The sequence below is a fragment of the Aquarana catesbeiana genome, linkage group LG12, assembly GCF_042186555.1.
Source record: "Aquarana catesbeiana isolate 2022-GZ linkage group LG12, ASM4218655v1, whole genome shotgun sequence".
NCBI lineage: Eukaryota > Metazoa > Chordata > Amphibia > Anura > Ranidae > Aquarana > Aquarana catesbeiana.
The window spans coordinates 37,868,263-37,887,611 of NC_133335.1; the positions used below are offsets into that span (position 1 = coordinate 37,868,263).

The window sequence follows — 19,349 nt, forward strand, 5'->3', positions numbered from 1 at the left end:
TTTACACAGGACAATATTTTCTCCCCCCCCTCCCCCAGGGCCGTCTTTAATATTGATTGGACCCTGGGCACACATTTTCTTGGGCCCCTCTTCCTAATCCACTTATCAACTATTTGCAGGCAGTGCGGGCTCAAGGGGAAGCTGCCTTGGGCCCCACAACAAAGACTGGGCCCGGGGCAGCTGCCCCTTTTGCGCTGTGTTAAAGACGGCCCTGCCCCCCCCAGCCTTTCATAATCTGAGCAAATGTCTTCTGTTCATGCTTTCAAACACTACACAGAAGTTGTGTGCTGTGTAGAAATTATTAACCTAGGGCTGTGGGCACTTCATCAGCCAGGTCTAACCTTTTTTTTTATCATAAAGGTGCAATCATTTTTTTAATTGTCTCCATATTATATTTAATACCCAGGGAAGGACAATGAAATCTACAGGTGACATTTATTTCCACACTGATTCTTTGTATTTATTAATGTAAGTGTGCAAAATGCTATGTGTGTGTATAATGTGTTGTGTTAAATGATGGTGATAGCGTTTGTAATGATGGGTAAAACTTGAAATAAACTTTATTGATTATAACAAAAGTGGTTTCCTTTTTAAATCCCATAAACAAAATAACAACCCTATCAATGCAAAGTAGATTATATAGTGAGCACAAGCACGCTCCTTGAATATGGCATCATAGTGATTTGTAGATTCACCACTAGAGGGAGAGAATTCACAGTCACTTGGCTTCCCTTAGAAGCCCCCCCCTGTTCACATTAACCGAGGCTTTGAAATCATGCGGCTTCATCTGAAATCTCACAATTTCAAAGCCGCATGTCAGTGCGACTTTTGGGTGCGACTTGGAAGACAACTGTGTGGCTTCATGCACCTGTCAAATCGCATGACAAATTGCTCCAATGTGAATGAGGGCTTAAGGTTGAACAAAGGATACAAATGATTTCAGCTCTGTATTTATTATTACAATACTAAATACAATTGCACCTATTGTAAGTATAAAAATGTGTCTTTCGATCAGTCACTGGCTATCCCTGTACAACAGCACCCAGAAGGAAGCACTTAGAGCCAATCAGGTGTGCTGCATTGATATGTTCGACAAGAAGCATGCTGATAGGAGGAGAAGGCAAAGGGAGCAGAAAGGTGACCTTATCAATATGCTTCTGCTCTCTGTTTGTCCAGTCATCAGGTTGGGAGTGTAGAGCATTGCAAGAGCCATTGTATTCCTGACCTGTTTGAAGCGTCATCCACTTAGCTGGGCTGTGTAAATCTCAGGACTGGATGGACAGACATACAACTCCTTTGGCAGGCTATGTATGTGACATGGTCCCTGAAGTCAGTAAGTGAGGGGCCATAGCAACAAAAGCACAGAGGACTGATAGAGCCCCTGATGGCTTTGTCTTGCTGTTTGCGTCCCATTAAAGGTTTTCCATTATTTCCTATCCAAGTGACAAATCCATGTGTCCTTTATAACAGAAGTTCTTTGGATCCCATTAGGTGAACCAAGAGAACTAAACTTCTCCTATGGCATGTATAACAGAAGAGTGACTTTATAAGAAATACATATAGGTGATGTAATGTATAGTGTCCACTAGATGGCAGCAGCGCACCAATCTATCTGCAGCTATAGCAGGGACATGAAGAATGAATGGTTCTCTTATTCTTTATGAGCTTTGCTGTGTGCTCTGAGGTTCTGGGCTGAAACCTTGACTTGTGGTCAGAGGTTATATTTGTAAAAACGCTCAGTTTGTCAGGAAATACAGAAATCAGCGATTGTTTCACATTAGTCCAGCTTACCATTTTATGTGAAGCCAACACTGAAACACTTCTAGGGCCAGTTTTGTGCGGAAAGCAGATTATGTACTCAGATGTTTGTGTTCTGCTGGAGGAAACCCATGCAAACATAAAAACATAGCACCCTAGATGTATGCCCCTCATATACACATACTATATTACCAAAAGTATTGGAACGCCTGCCTTTACACACACACACAGTGACGTAGCGTGGGTTGTCAGCACCAGGGGCAAGGCAAGTAATTTGCACCCCCTAACCTGCGGTCTTTTAGCACTCCCCAAGTCCCTTCCCATCGCACAAAAGTGCAGACTAGCCTGATACCTATACTGACCACTACACTACCTGATTCCTACACTAACCACTACACTAACCTACCTGATTCCTACACTAACCACTACACTAACCTACCTGATTCCTACACCCACCTACCTGACCACTACACTAACCTACCTGATTCCTATACTCGCCACTACACTGACCCACCTGTCCACTACATTCTAACCTATCTCATTCCTACACTGACCCTTACACTGACCTACCCCATTCCTATACTGACCACTACACTACCTGATTCCTACACTGACCACTACACTGACCAACATGTCCACTACACTGACCTACCCGATTCCTACACTGACCACTACACTGACCTACCCGATTCCTACACTGACCTACACTGACCACTACACTGACCTACCCGATTCCTACACTGACCTACACTGACCACTACACTGACCAACCTGTCTACTACACTGACCACTACACTAACCTACCTGATTCCTACACTGACCATGACACTAACCTCTACACTGACCTACATGATTCCTATTCTGACCTCCACATTAACCTACCTGTCCACTTCACTGACCTACCCGATTCCTACACTGACCACAACACTAACCTACTTGATTCCTACACTGACCTACCTGACCACTACACTAACCTATCTGATTACTATACTGACCACTACACTGACCTACCTGTCCACTACACTGACCTACCTGTTCACTACACTGTCCACTACACTGACCACTACACTACACTGACCACTACACTACACTGTCCACTACACTACACTACGCTGACCACTACACTGACCACTACACTACACTGACCACTACACTACACTGTCCACTACACTGACCACTATACTACGCTGCCCACTACACTGTCCACTTCACCAGTGGTCATCAACCCTGTCCTCAGGGCCCACTAACAGGCCAGGTTTACAAGATAACTGAAATACATCACAGGTGATATCATTTTCTGCTCAGTGATTACAGTATTCTAGTCTGCATCTCCCCAAGGTAATACAGAAAACCTGGCCTGTTAGTGGGCCCTGAGGACGAGGTTGATGACCACTGCACTACACTACACTGTCCACTACACTACACTGACCACTACAATACACTGTCCACTACACTACACTGTCATGATTGCTCATTTGTTGCCCATGTATTCTAACCATTACTCTTTTGTACACCACAGATTGTTATATAGGGTCCTTTTTTGCCCTCGTATTGTCAAGTCATTATTTGTTTAGAGGACTATATTACTAAATGCTCTACAGGCCTGTCACTTTTAACCACTTCAGCCCCAGAAGATTTTACCCCCTTCTTGACCAGAACACTTTTTACAATTTGGCACTGCGCTGCTTTAACCGACAATTGTGTGGTCGTGCGACGTTGTACCCAAACAAAATTTTGTCCTTTTTTCCCACAAATAGGGCTTTCTTTTGGTGGTATCTGACCACCTCTGCGGTTTTAATTTTTTGCGCTATAAACAAAAAAAGAGCGACAATTTTGAAAAAAACCCACAATATTTTTTACATTTTTGCTATAATAAATATCCCCAAAAAATGTTTTTAAACAACAAATTTCTTCATCAGTTTAGGCCAATATATATTCTACATTTTTTTGGTAAAAAAAAATCACAATAAGCGTAAATTGATTGGTTTGCACAAAAGTTATAGCGTCTACAAACTATGGAAAGATTTATGGCATTTTTAGTAATTTTTCTTTTATTTACTAGTAATGGAGGTGATCTGCGATTTTTAGCGGTACTGCGACATTGCAACGGACAGATCAGACGCTTCTTTTTTTTATTATTATTATTATTCAGGATTTATATAGCGCCAACAGTTTACGCAGCGCTTTACAATATAAAAGGGAGACAATACAGTTATAATACAATACAATAGGATTAAGAGGGCCCTGCTCAGAAGAGCTTACAATCTAATAGGGTGGGGCAAGTGGTACAAAAGGTTGTAACTGTGGGGAATGAGCTGGTGGAAGTGGTAGGAGATTAGTTGGAGACATGATCGGCTTTCCTGAAGAGATGAGTTTTCAGGGATTGCCTGAAGGTAGCAAGAGTAGGGGATAGCCGGATAGATGGAGGTAGCGAGTTCCAGAGGATGGGAGAGGCTCTGGAGAAATCCTGGAGACGAGCATGGGAGGAAGAGATGAGAGAGCTTGAAAGCAGGAGGTCTTGAGAAGAGCGGAGAGGTCAATTTGGGCGATATTTGGAGACACATTTGGAGACGCTTCTGACACATTTTTGAGACCATTGACATTTATACAGCGATCAGTGCTATAAAAATGCACTGATTACTGTGTAAATGTCACTGGCAGGGAAGGGATTAACACTAGGGGGCGATCAAGGGGTTAAATGTGTGTTCCCTCAGTGTGTTCTAACTGTATAGGGATAGGATTGACTCGGGGAGGAGACATATCGTTGTTCCTACTTAGTGGGAACAAACGATATGTCTCCTCTCCCCTGATAGCACAGGGATTTGTGTGTTTGCACGCACAAATCCCTGTGCCTGGCTCTCATGCACACGATCACGCATGGCCACCGGCAATCGCGACCGCCGGCCACGCGCATTGAGTCCCCCGCCGTACAGCGCGCCCCCTCGCGGCTCATAAAGGGAACCCTGTATATGTATGGGATTTCACGCAGCGGTACCATTGTGCCGCAGTAAATGAGTCGGTCGGGAACCAGTTAAACCACAGCACTTTTATCCCCACAATTGGCCACATAGTGTGCCATTAAACCATTGCCTCAAATTCATTGCAACGCCCCAATTAAATTTCCCAGGTATGATCATTCCTATATTATCTGTTAGGGCCTGTGTGGATGGGCTCTGGGCTTATGTCAATGGCGTCAGTTTGGTGCTTCTGAGATCATTCAAAATTCATTGACAGGTGGATCTGACACTGCAGTCGATCTCCTTCTGATCTGCATTGAACTTGCTTTAGGTCCTGCACCCATGGTCTCAGTTTCAGAAGCTTCTGAGATCCTTCAGAATTCATTGACAGGTGCATTTAACTTGCAGTTGACCTTTTTCAAGTCCATAGGCTTGTACAGGACTGGAAATCCCGCTTGAAGCAAACAAAAGGCTGTCAACACAGAGAGTTAAAAAACGGGTTTCTTTGGCTTCTTACCTGAAGGATGAGAGGACAGGCTTCACTGGTCCCATGCTGCTGGCTCCACCAAGTGATGGTCCTAAAACAAGACTGGAACTGGCATGCAGGAGATCCACCTCTACCCACGGACCACAGATTTCCAGAGCACTATTCCCTTTCAGAACCCCCATATCACTTAGTCTGAAAAAGAACATAGTGATGCAATATAAATACAAAGAAAAAGTAACAACAACAGCAAAAACTGTTGCATTCCCTAAGAACTAACCATTAATCACCTTATGTTCCTAACGCCACCTAGTGGCCATAATGTGGTATTTTCCTGAACGGCTCTATTTTTTTTTTACGAATGAATAACAATAACATTCTTCCTGTAGAGAATAAAAGAACATTCGATTTTGCCCCATTCTCACAGGGTGAACGTACAAGCACATTTGCTTGTTGAAAAGCTATGCATTTTTTTATGCACTGGCTAGTGAGTAGGAGCCCCCCTAGAGGAGGACTACAGTTGGGAAAATAATTATTTGACCCCTGCAGATTTTGTAAGTTTGCCCACTTACAAAGAAATGAAGGGTCTATAATTGTTATCATAGGTGTATTTTAAATGATAGAGACAGAATATCAACCAAAAAAAAAAAAAAAACACATGATACAAATGTTATAAATTGAGTTGCAGTTCAGTAAAATAAGTATTTGATCCCCTACCAGGCAACAATAATTCTGGCTCCCACAGACTGGCTACAGTATGTGCTCATGTGGTACACAAATTAGTCCTGTCAATGTAAGAAGGTGCTCCTAATGACAACTAATTATGTGTATAAAAGACACCTGTCCACAGAATCTCTTTCTTCCATTCAAACCTCACCATCATGGGCAAGACCAAAGAGCTGTCAATGGACAGCAGGGACAAGATTGTAGACCTGAACAAGGCTGGAATGGGCTACAAGACCATAACCAAGAAGCTTGGTGAGAAGGAGACAACTGTTGGAGTGATTATTCGCAAATGGAAGAAATGCAAAATAGCCATAAATCTCCCTCGGTCTGGAGCTCCATGCAAGATTTCACCTCATCGGGTAAGGATGATCATGAGAAAAGTGAGGGATCAGCCCAGAACTACACAGAAGGAGCTTGTGAATGATCTCAAGGCAGTTGGGACCACAGTCACCAAACAAACCATTGGTAACACAATATGCCGACATGGATTGAAATCCTGCAGCTCCCACAAGATCCCCCTCAAGAAGGCACATGTCTGAAGTTTGACAATGAACATCTAAAAGATTCAGAGAAGGATTAGGAAAAAGTGCCTCACATGTGACCAAAATTGAGCTCTTTGGCATTAACTCGACTTGTTGTGTATGGGGGAAGAAAAATTCTGACTATGACCCTAAGTACACTATTCTTTCAGTCAAGCACAGAGGTAGAGACATCATGCTTTGGGGCTGTTTCTCTGCTAAAGGTACAGGGCGACTTTGCCGCATTGAGGGGCCAATGGACGGACCATGTATTGTAAAATCTTGGATGAGAACCTTCTTCCCTCAGCCAGAACACTGAAGATGGGTCATGGATGGGTCTTCCAGCATGACAATGACCCAATACATACAGCCAAGCCAAAAAAGGAGTGGCTCAAGAAGAAGTACATTAAGTTCATGGAGTGGCCTAGCCAGTCTCCAGACCTTAATCTTATAGAAAATTTATGGAGGGAGCTGGAACTTCGAGTTGCCAAGCAATAGCCAAGAAACCTTAAGGATTTAGAGAAGATCTGTAAAGATGAGGTTCCCTCCTGGGATGTGTGCAAACCTGGTAACCAACTCCAAGAAACGTCTTACCTCTGTGCTTGCCAACAAGGGTTTCTCCACCAAGTGTGTTGTTTTTCTTGGGGATCAAATACTTATTTTACTCACTGAACTGCAACTCAATTTATAACATTTGTATCGTGTGTGTTTTCTGGCTTTTTGGTTGATATTCTGTTTCTGTCATTTAAAATACACCTATAATAACAATTATAGACCCTTCATTTTTTTTTGTAAGTGGGCAAACATACAAAATCTGCAGGGGATCAAATAATTATTTCCCCCACTGTATATGGAGTGTGTGGTAGGGCGCTAGGGAATTTTGGGTGGAAGTGGGGTGTGTGTAAATGTGTTGGACAGGGGGATGGGATGGAAGTGTCCGGGGAAGGTAAGAGATTGAGAATGGAAAAGGATAAAAGGAGAGGAGTAAGGGTCAGAGAGAGTAAAAGAAAACAGAAATTGAAAATAATGCTGTCTGCACTTATTTTTTTTTTTTTAAATGAATGCAAAATTTCTCATTCATTTCTAAATAAGTTTGATAGAACTTTGAGGGTTTTTCCTGTAGTGGGTTCAGTAAATTTCCCAAGTCAGCAGGGAAGGGGTGTCCTGTAACTTCCTAATAAGCGTGTGAGTTTATAATGTTGTGGGACAGCTCAGACAACAGCTGACACTGACACATATTCTCCACGATGCCACCGTACACTTCAACTACAACCAGGATCCTCTCCAAATGCAGGTATGTCTCGTCAGATCAACTGTATAAGACTTAAAGGCCAACTCCACCCAAAAAAAAAAAGGTATGGGTGGTCTGGATCTCTTTTATCCCTAATGGGACAGCAAGAATGGTGTCACTTTCCCATGCTTGAATTGCTCATTTATTTAACATCTATATGTATTTTCTGATCCATCAAGAAACTGCGATGTCATCATTTGACTTTATGTCCATTGGGATGATTGGATGGAACTAGAATATGTAGAGGCTGACAGCTTGCCCCAGGGGGGCCAAGGGATAGAAGTGGTGGGTTCTGAAAAAATCCACAGGGATATTCATTCTGTGAAACTGCATGTACATTTGTTCTGTGCAAATGCTGACAAAATCAAAAGTTCCTAAGCTATTTTCTCTCCAGGTTGAATGTTCTTTGCACATACCCTGTTTCCCTGAAAATAAGACCTAGCGTGATTGTCGGTAATGGCTGCAATGTAAGCCCTACCCCCCAAATAAGCCCTAGTTAGTAGGTCTTATTTTCAGGGTAGGGCTTATTTTCGGGGAAACAGGGTAGGGCTTATTTGGGGGGTAGGGCTTATATTGCAGCCATCACCGACAATCACGCTAGGTCTTATTTTCGGGGAAACAGGGTAGGAATAGAGTAAATCTGGAAAATATTACATTATTGCCACCAGATGGCGCGGACGACCTTAATAATTAAAGTGATTGTAAATGATCACCTTGTAAAACAACCCATTCAGTTTGAAATTGAAATGAAAGGCAAAACATTTGTGCATAGATATAAAAAAAAGATTATAAATACCTTTTTTCCCTTTTTTAAAAGTGATCACATTCCCTTAGTTCTCAGCTACATCAGACAGGATACTTTTTCTTACAAGTACATGGTACAGCAGGCACATATTGGGAATTTGAAATGCTAGGGTAACAAACGCTTTCAATAAATATTTTCTATGATCATCAGCTCTGTCTAGTGGGCGTAAAGTGGTATTCATTCACCTGGTTCATCCTATTCTTATTAATGAAGAACATCGGACCTGGAGAGAAAATAGCTTAGAAACATTCAATGCACAGGATAAATAGCTCTGCAATTTATTTATTTTTTTAGAAATACACCCCTTAGAGTTGAGCTCATCATATACCAAAGGATTTATTCCATAAATGAAATATTAAAACGTTACTCACAAACGAGGCACTTGACTTTTAATATTTCATTTATGGAATAAATCCTTTGGTATACAGAGAGCACTAGATTTGCCTTTTTATTCCTATGTTCACCGGATCCAATTGAGAGATTATCGTATTTGGTTGGCAGCCAGGCAATCAGTCTTTTGGCTGCACGGATGGAATAGGAGCTCCACGCCTGGCTGACCCCCTTTTTTTTTCCCTGAGATGGAATCTGCTATTTCTGACCTACTTGTAAAACAGGGGTCAGAATTTGAGGTGAGCGGCTAGGACACTAAGGTGGAGGAGAGCACCAGCACTTTAGAATTATTTGCACTTTTTGGTGTATTTTTGTTTGGAAGATTTTTGAGGACTGTTATGAAATTTTTTTCACTTTATTTGTGTTATTATTTGAATGTTTTTTATTGTATAATATCCCAATCCAGGGAACACTGTTGGGGGGAGGACCCTCTCTATATGAATGAATTGAATTGATGGTGCATTTTGTATCTTGCTAAATTTTGCAAGTTAATCACTTATTCTTGTGAGTATTAATATTTAGCGATTTCAGTTTGTTATTTAGGCAGAGCAGCACTGTTTTGTTATTTTTATTATTTATGTGAAGTGAACACGGTATCTGTGCCAGCAGCAGCCAGGTTTGGGGGTATTTTTGCGATATCACTCACCGTTATTTATATTTTTATACTTTTGTATATTTTTCACCGTATATATTAGTTGCGCTGATAGGATTTTGTTGTTTTATAGTCTTTAGTGTGTAGTTATGCCATTCCTCAGAAGTGATGACACAGCTGTTATGTTTTTTTCAGTGAAGAAATAAATAGTGGAATTGTATGCCCTGCGCTGTAATTATAAAGATTAACCCACTTTCCTCTATAGTAAACCTAGATAAGTAATGGCAGAAAATTGGTGAATTCCTGGGTCCGCACACTTATTCCCATTATGGGGGATCCCACTATGCCCATTGGAATTTTATTTTCTATTATGGAAAACGTATGAGGAGGATCTGGGACACACAGAGGTGGGCAGGGACACCCAAAACTCCCAGATTGACAGGAGTAGAGTCAGGAATTTTGGCAGGAAGGTCTCACTGTTGGAATGTTCCGGATATATAGGAAGGGGGAGCTGACTCAGCCCACTAAGCATCACTTATAAGAATCATTTTTGCATGGACTGACCTTTAATGGGTCTCCCATAATGGTCAAATCAGTTATAGGTGGAAGCTGACAGCCTGAGACCCCCCCACTGGTTTCTTATATCCCCTCAGGCGCTGAGCATCCTTAATGCCCCGTACACACAGTCGGATTTTCCGACGGAAAATGTGTGATAGGACCTTGTTGTCGGAAATTCCGACCGTGTGTAGACTCCATCACACATTTTCCATCGGAAAATCCGACACACAAAGTTTGAGAGCAGGATATAAAATTTTCCGACAACAAAATCCGTTGTCAGAATTTCCGATCGTGTGTACACAAATCCGACGGACAAAGTGCCACGCATGCTCAGAATAAATAAAGAGATGAAAGCTATTGGCCACTGCCCGTTTATAGTCCCGACGTACGTGTTTTACGTCACCGCGTTTAGAACGATTGGATTTTCCGACAAATTTGTGTGACCGTGTGTATGCAAGACAAGTTTGAGCCAACATCCGTTGGAAAAAATCCTATGATTTTGTTGTCGGAATGTCTGATCAATGTCCGACCGTGTGTACGGGGCATAAGACAACTGCAGAAGGTCAGGGCCAAAAGATGGAAATATAAGAAATCAGCTGGTGATTCCAACTGCCTGCCTTGACTCAGAACTGAAATATACCTGTATATATTTCAGATAGCTGAACTTTTTTGGATGGATTCATACCTATGAATGTTGCCATGAGTTATAAATGCGTTTTTCTGGGGATGGGAGGAGCATCCCGTTTAGAATTGTAAACAGTGTATCAGAACCTTTAATGAACTATAATGCATAGATATTAATTGTGGTGAAGTGCATTGGCTAAAAATATGTAACATACGCAAGAGCTAAAAATTTGTGGACAACCAGCCATTACACATGTACTATATGGTCAGAAGAATGTGGATCCCCCTCCAAAGGATTCAGTCTTTGTGTTTCAGTGAAGGGTTCATACAAATGCCCTGTACACACGGTCGGATTTTCCGATGGAAAATGTGTGATAGGACCTTGTTGTCGGAAATTCGTGTGTGGGCTCCATCACACATTTTCCATAGGAATTTCCGACACACAAAGTTTGAGAGCAGGCTATAAAATTTTCCGACAACAAAATCCGTTGTCGGAAATTCCGATCGTGTGTACACAAATCCGACGCACAAAGTGCCACGCATGCTCAGAATAAATTAAGACACAAAAGCTATTGGCTACTGCCCCGTTTATAGTCCCGACGTACGTGTTTTACGTCACCGTGTTCAGAACGATCAGATTTTATGACAACTTTGTGCGACCGTGTGTATGCAAGACAAGTTTGAGCCAACATCCGTCGAAAAAAATCCATGGATTTTGTTGTTGGAAGGTCCGATCAATGTCTGACCGTGTGTACAGGGCATAAGACATTTTAGGCAACTGTAGTTTTCAAACCTTGTGGTAAAAGTTTGGTGAAGACCATTTTCTGTTCCTGGATGACTGTGCCCCTGTATACAAAGCCAGTTTCATAAAGACATGGTTTGATGAGTTTGGGGTGGAGGAATTTGTAAGTCCTGCTCAGAGCCCTGACCTCAACCCTACTGAACACTTTCGGGATTCAGATGGCAATCCAGGTCTTTTCATCCAATATCAGTACCTGACTTCACAAATGCAGATGGTGAACCAGGCCTTCTCATACAGCATCAGTACCTGACCTGAAAAATGGCTGCAAATTTACACAAACACCCCTCCAAAATCTTGAGGAAAGAATTCTCAGAAGAGTTGAGGCTGTTAATAATGCAACGGGAGCAGTAGGGGCATGATCTTGGAACAGGATGTCCAATAAGCTCATACAGGTGTGACGGTCAGGTGTGCTTAAACCCTTGGCCATATGGTGTACTCTTGTTGGTGCGTTGAACCCTGGAAAAAAATTCAGATTCAATTCAATGCACTGCATAATAAGTCAAAACTGGCATGTGTAGGTTTGAATGGGCCCTTAAAACACATTTACTCCTTAAGTGATGTATCCCATTCTGAGCCAATGCATACATGAAACGAACAGAGTCTTTGATAGCTTCATATAATCACCTTTTAATGACCCATTTATTTGGACTCATTAGATGTCACCTTCCTGAAGCCTTTAAGCTATAGAAAAAATCCTCCCTAATGCTGAATACCCTACTTATCAAGCTACAGTACAAAACACAGACTGATAAAACCTCTACCTGGAGCATTTTCAAAACGCTAATGTATTTCCGGCCAGCTCTTTGCCCATACACAAACAGACAAAGAATGCACAAACACATTAAGCTATTAGAGAAAAAAAAACTGCTCTTAACTCATCAAAGCTTAACAGTAAAAAAAAAAAATATCTCCCCAAGAAAGTAGGTGGAAGGAAACCTAAACTACGGGTTAAAAAACTATCAAAAAAATGAACAGGTTGCCCACTTAAAGCGAGGGTCCACCTATCTATCGTTTTTGTTTTTTTTGAGTTCTTTCACAAACTTTTCTTCTCAGCATTACATACTCACATATTGTGTGTAATATGTCCGCCTGTGTCAGATTTTGTCGGAAAGAATAACTTATATTATTCACTGCAGGCGGTTTCCATCTTCATTGTGGGCATTTGAAGCCCACAAGCATTTATTTCCTGGATGTGGTGAATGCTGTGCTCCCAGCATTCACCGCTCATTCCCACACATGCTCAGTGGCATCCTGGGAAGCCTGAGCCTAGCTCCCAGGAGTCTGGTAGAGGCTAGAAACACGCCTACTCCCACGGGAGGAGAACCAGGAAGTGCAAAGAAGAATAGAAAAATAAAAGGTAATTACGGCGATTTAAATTTTTTTAAACGGCATGTCAGCATCTAGGCAAGGAAGAGAATACATACAGATATTGTTCAAAATTTGGGTGGAACCCCGCTTTAAAACATTTTTTGTATTTAACTTGTTGGACACTGGTGAGATGAACCATACCTCACGATGGTACTTGCCCTGCTTCATTTTCAATAATATAAAAGATAAAAATAGAATATTAGGAGTAGGACTCTCATGGAATGGTTGCAGCAAATGGATTGAGCTGGGGACTGAAGTAAACATGTACTGAAACCTCTAAAATAAGGAGATATGTCATTCAGTCTAGGTCTTACTTCATAAATACATGTTCCTACATCAGACCCCAAAATATTTGGTCCCACATCCCCAACCAATGATAACATTAAAGGAAACCGCGAAGATACCTGGACTTTTTTGGCACTCAAAGTAAATACCAATTTTTTTAATAAAAAGTTTCAAAGCCTTTATTAACCTCATAAGATTAAAAAGTCACCCCAAAGGGCTACATAAACACAAGATATACAAAGATAAAATCACGTACAATGGTAGTGAACCATCACTTAAACCATATCCCAGAGAGCCAAAGGTAAGAGACAAACTAGTCACAAGTACTATTGCCAAGAGTAGTAGAGGTAGAGGGGTCTTTTACCTTTGGCTTTCTGGGATCCCCTTCCATCTGGTGGATTTCCATATATATATACCTTTCTTGGAATGTATATACTCCATTTTTTCTGTGGGAGCCCAGACGTTGGATCGAATGTCATTGCACAGCCTATTGGTATCCTTTGTGCAGTCTTAGGTATATCTCTGGAGGTTATTTGATTAAAGACACTCTACCTATCTCATGTTCTTTGATGTACAATTGTTTGATAAACAGTTAGTGATACCAACCCCCCCCCCCCCCCCGAGGAAGACACATGCTATTGAAAAGTTGAAATGCGTTGAGGTATTTTGTACATCTGGCACTCCCTTTGGAGTACCATGGATATGGTTTAAGTGATGGTTCAATACCATTTTTTGTTATTTTTATCTTTGCATATGTACTTTTTTCTTGTGTTTATGTAGCCCTTTGGGGGCGACTTTTTAATCTTATGAGGTTTATAAGGGCTTTGTAACTTTTTATTAAAACATTTGGTATTTACTTTGGGTGTCTAAAAAGTCCCAGTATCTTCCCCATTTCCTTTAATGTTATCTAGGTCTTACTTCCTTAAATGGCGTTATCAGTTTAATGTGGACTAATGCTTTAAAAAGGTCCATTTATTACAATTGGAAAGATTTTGCAAAATTTTTGGGTATGTTTAAATTACTCTATATCTGAATAGGATTATAAAAATATACTCCAGGCAAACAGACGAATCCTTAGTAGAAGTACACATACTTTATAGGAAACAATTTTAACTTGCCATGGATTTTAATATGTGTTTCTTTATACCTTACAGATCAGGCTGGGCATATTTTCAGACTGCCATCTATCCAAGAGTCCATGCCTTTGCACTGGAAGTTTCTGAGGCATATTCCCTCCCTGTGCCAAGAGACTGGAGGCAAACCTTACTGCTGGTCCTAACGTGTTCCATTATGTCATCTTTATCTGGAATTTTTCTTTTCACCTGGCTATTTCATTCCCTACGCTATGATCATTTTCCTGCCTTCGTGTTGTCTACCATCTCGGCCCTTCTACTCTGGGGACTCCTCGTCCTTGTTCACCCCATTCGTTGCATGTTGACCATCATGATCCCAACTCTCGGCACCAAACAAGGCTCTCGATTATTGCTGTCGACCTGTTTCATGGTCATAGCTCTGAACATCATTCCTAATATCTTACAAAACCTCAAAACCATCTTTCAGATATTCCGCTGCATTTCTCAGCACTCTACAGAGCAAATATTAAACTCCACCGAAAGCTTCACAGATCTTGCTCATGATGTGAACAACCTGGTGACCTACACTACCGACACCATGGCGAAGCTGAGTGGAAAGTTTGCTCCAGAGGTCAACATTGTACCCCAAGTCAATGCCTCTGCAGTATCTAATGTGATAGCTCAAGCAGGGAACAGGCTGAAGGTCAACTTTGAAATTGTAGAATCACTTTTCAAGGGTATCATGCTTACGGCCAATAGAGTTATGGCTGGGCTTTTCATCATCTACACGCTGGTAGGTGCGACTTGGTACTTACAAAGCTACTTAACCAACATCAAGTTTGACAACAAGTACATTACAAGTCAGCTGGAGCAGCTGGCCAAGAAGAAGAAAGTATCAAATCTGGCCAGTGTCTCCTCGATTAAACTGATCAAATCAACAGGTTTTAAGATGTCCAAGAAGGAGCTTGGGGCCAGCTTGTTCCGCTGTCTGGTGATTTTGCTGTTTGTCCTACTAACGGTGCTGATTATAACCGCGGACCACATAGTCTTCCAGTTTACTGTAGCCGTTAGCCAATGGGTGGATAGTCTACCGTCTCTACAAGTGTCGTTTGATTTGAAATATCAAGCAGATGTAAGTATCATTAAAATAATCCCATTGTGACAGAAATCTAATAAAAATGTCTAGGCACTGGACCATCTGATCTCTATTGAAGGGGAGCATTCAAGTTTAGAATGGCTGAGCCTCCTTTTTGGCAAAGATCATGTGACCAAAGCCCTAGACATTTAATCATGTGATCAGCACTGGAGAAGGTTATTTATTGATTGTGAACAAAACTTTATCTTAACATGTAAATATTAGTACAGGATATCATAAGAGAAACCTTACATAGCTGTTATTCTGACCTGCTGCCTTTAATATTATGATTTACCGGCCCAGGACAAGTATGCAAATCAGGAAGGTTGGAGAAGTGTCTGAAGTGTCCTTATTTAATGCTTTCTCTTGGGTTTTGAATCAATGTATTGAAACAAAAGGACCAGGATGACAGCCAAGCATTTTCAGACAGAGATGAGAGCAATGGTCGTCATACCCTATGCCAGGGTCTCCAAACTGCAGCCCTGAGGCCAGGTGGGGCCCTTTGATTGCTTTTATCCAGCCCTTGGGGCACAATTCCTTCCATTGACACCAACAATGGGGCATAATTCCTTCCACTGATACCATGGATGGGCCACAATTCCTCCCACTGACACCAACAATTGGACACTACTCCCTCCATTGACACCAACGAAAGGGCATAATTTCTCTCACTGACATCAATGATGGGGCAGAATTTCTCCCACTGACAGCAATGATGGGGCAAAATTTTTCCCACTGACACCAATGATGGAGCAAAATTTCCCCCATCATCAAAAGGGCACAATTCCTCCCACTGACACCAATGACTGGACAGAATTCCTGCCATTGACACAAACAATGGGGCACAATTCCTCCCACTGACACCAAAGAGTGGGAAAAAATCATTCCACTGACACCAATGATGGGGCAGAATTCCTGCCATTGACACAGATGATGAGACACTATTCCTCCAAATGACACCAACAATGGGGCACTATTCCTTCCACTGACAGCGATGGGGCACTAATCCTCCAAAGGGCACCAAAGATAGGTCATTGTTTAATCCCACTGGACGCTAGGGCATTTTCTGGTCGAGAACAGGTGCTGAAGCCATCTTTTACCCTTTTCTTTTACATTTATGCAACAGGAAGTTGGTGTGCAGACGCCCACCATTTACTTACAATCAAACATCGTTTTCTTGAAGAGTATGTGTGTTTGCTATAAATTGTCATTTATACCTTTTGTGTTTGTAGGTGACCTTCTTAGGACTTTTCAATATAAAGCATGTCACCTATTCCCGAGTACATGAGTTGAACGTGACGTTTTTTTCCCCACACTGTAACCGCCTGGCAAGCCCACCAGAGAGCTCCACCATGGCAGCAATTGGCCTCATCTACTGCGTTTTATTTGCTATGGTCTTTTTGGAAGCCTACGCCCAACGCTTGTGCCGAAAGATCTCTGCCATGTTTTACAGAAGGCGGGAGGAAGAAAGAATTCAATACTTGTTAGATCAGATCCAGAAAAAGCTTCAAGATGGTCCACAGAACTCAGAGGATCAGCTCTCTAATAAGGCCAGTGCAGACTTCAGGATTGTAGAATCACCGGTCTCCTTTATAACACTTCCTTAAGAGCACACTACAGACTTTTATGCCATATTTATTTGATCAGAATAATGTGAATAATTACATCAGTGAATGTTAATTTATGCTTCTTTGTTTAGTTTGTAGCTATTTATTTATACATAAATTAAACCATTACATAGGCAGGCTCTGCTTCTTCCTTAGTAGTGCTGCACAGGGACTGTACTTGACTGCTTCTCTCTCACAGTCTACCAGTTAGGTCTAAAAGGAACAGACCCTCCAAAGAGATGACTATTTTAGCAGTCATTAATGTAGGATGCCGATCAAATTATAGAGCACAAAGTAAGCAAAAAAGAAAAAGTCACAGACCATGTAGGGTAAGGCTACAGGTTCACTTTAATAATTTCCCCACCAGCTGCGTAGTGAAGAGAGGAACCCCTATGTAGGTCCAAGTTGTGACTTGGAGCTTAAACAGAGCTGGCATTCTCCCCACATCTCCACCTGACAGTGGTGAGTGTCTGAGCAGCCAATCACCAAGCTCCAGTTTTGTAAATGAAGTTAGGTAAATCACATATTCCAGAATGTGATGAAGTTAGGGAAATCACATATTCCATCATACCCAAAAGTACTAAAAATGTGTCCTTATTTCCAGGGGCTAAATGGAGTAGCGAGAGTGTGAAAGGGATAATATGTGCAGATGGGGCTACCGTTAAAACCCAACTCTGGACTCTGTACTCCCCCTCTGTGCCCCCCCCCCCCACCCCCACCCACATGTACAGTTTGTATTGCTTTTTCCTAAAATACCTACAGATGTCTTCTGGCCAGTGCCGAGCTCCTCTCCTGATCGTCTCCAATGGTGGGCAGTCCTCAGTCATGGAAAGAATGGCTTTTAGCATCAGTATACTCGAAGTGCAGCGCACCCAATGGGTGGGCCCATAATGCCCTTCATTTACAACTTGTCCTCCGTCCTCTGGGTTAAAGTGAAAGGAAGGGCTATACCATTACCCACCCCATGCTACCAGCACATAAGGGAGTTGGATTGTGGCTCTCTTGCACAGAGCAGAGGCCCAGCTCTTTACTGGTCTGATGTGCTCCCTGAACACTGCTCCAATAGAGGGACTTATTGATTAAAGCAGTGTTCAGGGGACATGTCAGACCGCTGAGAGGCCGGGTCACTGCTTTGTGTGACAGATGCATGGTCCGACTCTCCTATGTGCTGGCAGAACAGATATTTTTTACATTTGCTGCTACATTTACCAGCATCAAAAAGAAACAGAGCCCCATATTTATTACTGGCTGCATTACACTTGAATGGGAGGTAAAAAATAATGAGGGTATAACTGGGCTTTAAAGGAATTGACCTGGAGTTGGGCTTTAGAGTTAACCTATTGCTTTACCCTGCATGGCCTATGACTTTCACATTTTTATCGGGGACTGACTCAGCTCACCCAACACCAGCTATAAGTAAAATATTACTTTTGTGTGGATTTAATGGGGGGGGGGAGCTGCACGGCATCTTATGTATCGATTTTAACAAAACCAAAGTTATCCTTTAAAAATGAGGAAAGATCAAGTCTAGACAACTCTTAAGCTGCACACCTGGTTATCTACCTCCTGGCTCTGAACCCCCCCCCCCCCCTTCCCCCAGAGACCCTCAAGTCCAAGATCAAGAACATCCTCATGCCTGCTCCACATACGTCATGATTAAGTGGAACATCTGCTGCATCCCCTGTCCTTTCCAGAATGGCATTCGTCTCTTGACTTCCCCCTCTCTCTGTTTGTTTGTTATAAATATAAGATGAAGCCATTGTCTGAGGCCGCCGAGAAGATCTTGAGCCGAGAACGGTCACAGCTTGACTGTGTTTTATTTAAGACCTGACTTTTAAAGCGAGACGTATTCTCTCAGACCCCAACCTTTCCGTCTGCTTTCAAATCCTCTTTACATAAAGAACAGTGCGATCTGAGAAATATGTCACAATAAAGTGTACCTGTCACCCTGACACAGGGAAGGTGGGCTTTTATATGTGGGTTTGTCCTGCTTTCCAAAGTACACTACACATTTATTTACCTGGATAAATGTTTATCATCTATTATCTATCTATCTAAGGTTAGGATTAGAGGTGATTACCTACATTATATCATTATTTAGTTATCGATTCATTGTGATCTATCTATTTAATTATCTTATATCTATGGAATAATCTATTGTCTATCTAATGATCATCTATTTATCTATCATTACATTATCTATCTACTTTATATCTGTCTATCTATCTATCTATCTATCTATCTATCTATCTATCTATCTATCTATCTATCTATCTATCTATCTATCTATCTATCTATCTATCTATCTATCTATCTATCTACTATATCTATATAATATACTATGTATCCATTTACAAAGGGGAAAAGTTCAGGACT

At 41.7% G+C, this 19,349-nt stretch overlaps 1 protein-coding gene across 1 annotated transcript; it reads left to right on the top strand.

Annotated features, from left to right (window-relative positions):
• The first annotated feature begins 7,690 nt into the window (after window positions 1–7,690).
• OCSTAMP (osteoclast stimulatory transmembrane protein) lies at window positions 7,691–17,621 on the top strand. The gene is made up of 3 exons (XM_073607032.1): window positions 7,691–7,737; window positions 14,313–15,363; window positions 16,599–17,621. The coding sequence occupies exons 1-3, from the start codon at window positions 7,691–7,693 to the stop codon at window positions 16,971–16,973; spliced, it is 1,473 nt and encodes a 490-aa protein (XP_073463133.1). The 3' UTR covers window positions 16,974–17,621.
• The last annotated feature ends 1,728 nt before the right edge of the window (window positions 17,622–19,349 follow it).

Excerpts from the sequence above, each read along its gene's own strand:
- OCSTAMP (XM_073607032.1), top strand. The coding sequence starts at position 7,691 with ATGCCACCGTACACTTCAACTACAACCAGGATCCTCTCCAAATGCAG. Across the intron at positions 7,738-14,312 it reads AGGATCCTCTCCAAATGCAG|ATCAGGCTGGGCATATTTTC; the intron begins GTATGTCTCGTC and ends TATACCTTACAG. Across the intron at positions 15,364-16,598 it reads ATTTGAAATATCAAGCAGAT|GTGACCTTCTTAGGACTTTT; the intron begins GTAAGTATCATT and ends TTGTGTTTGTAG.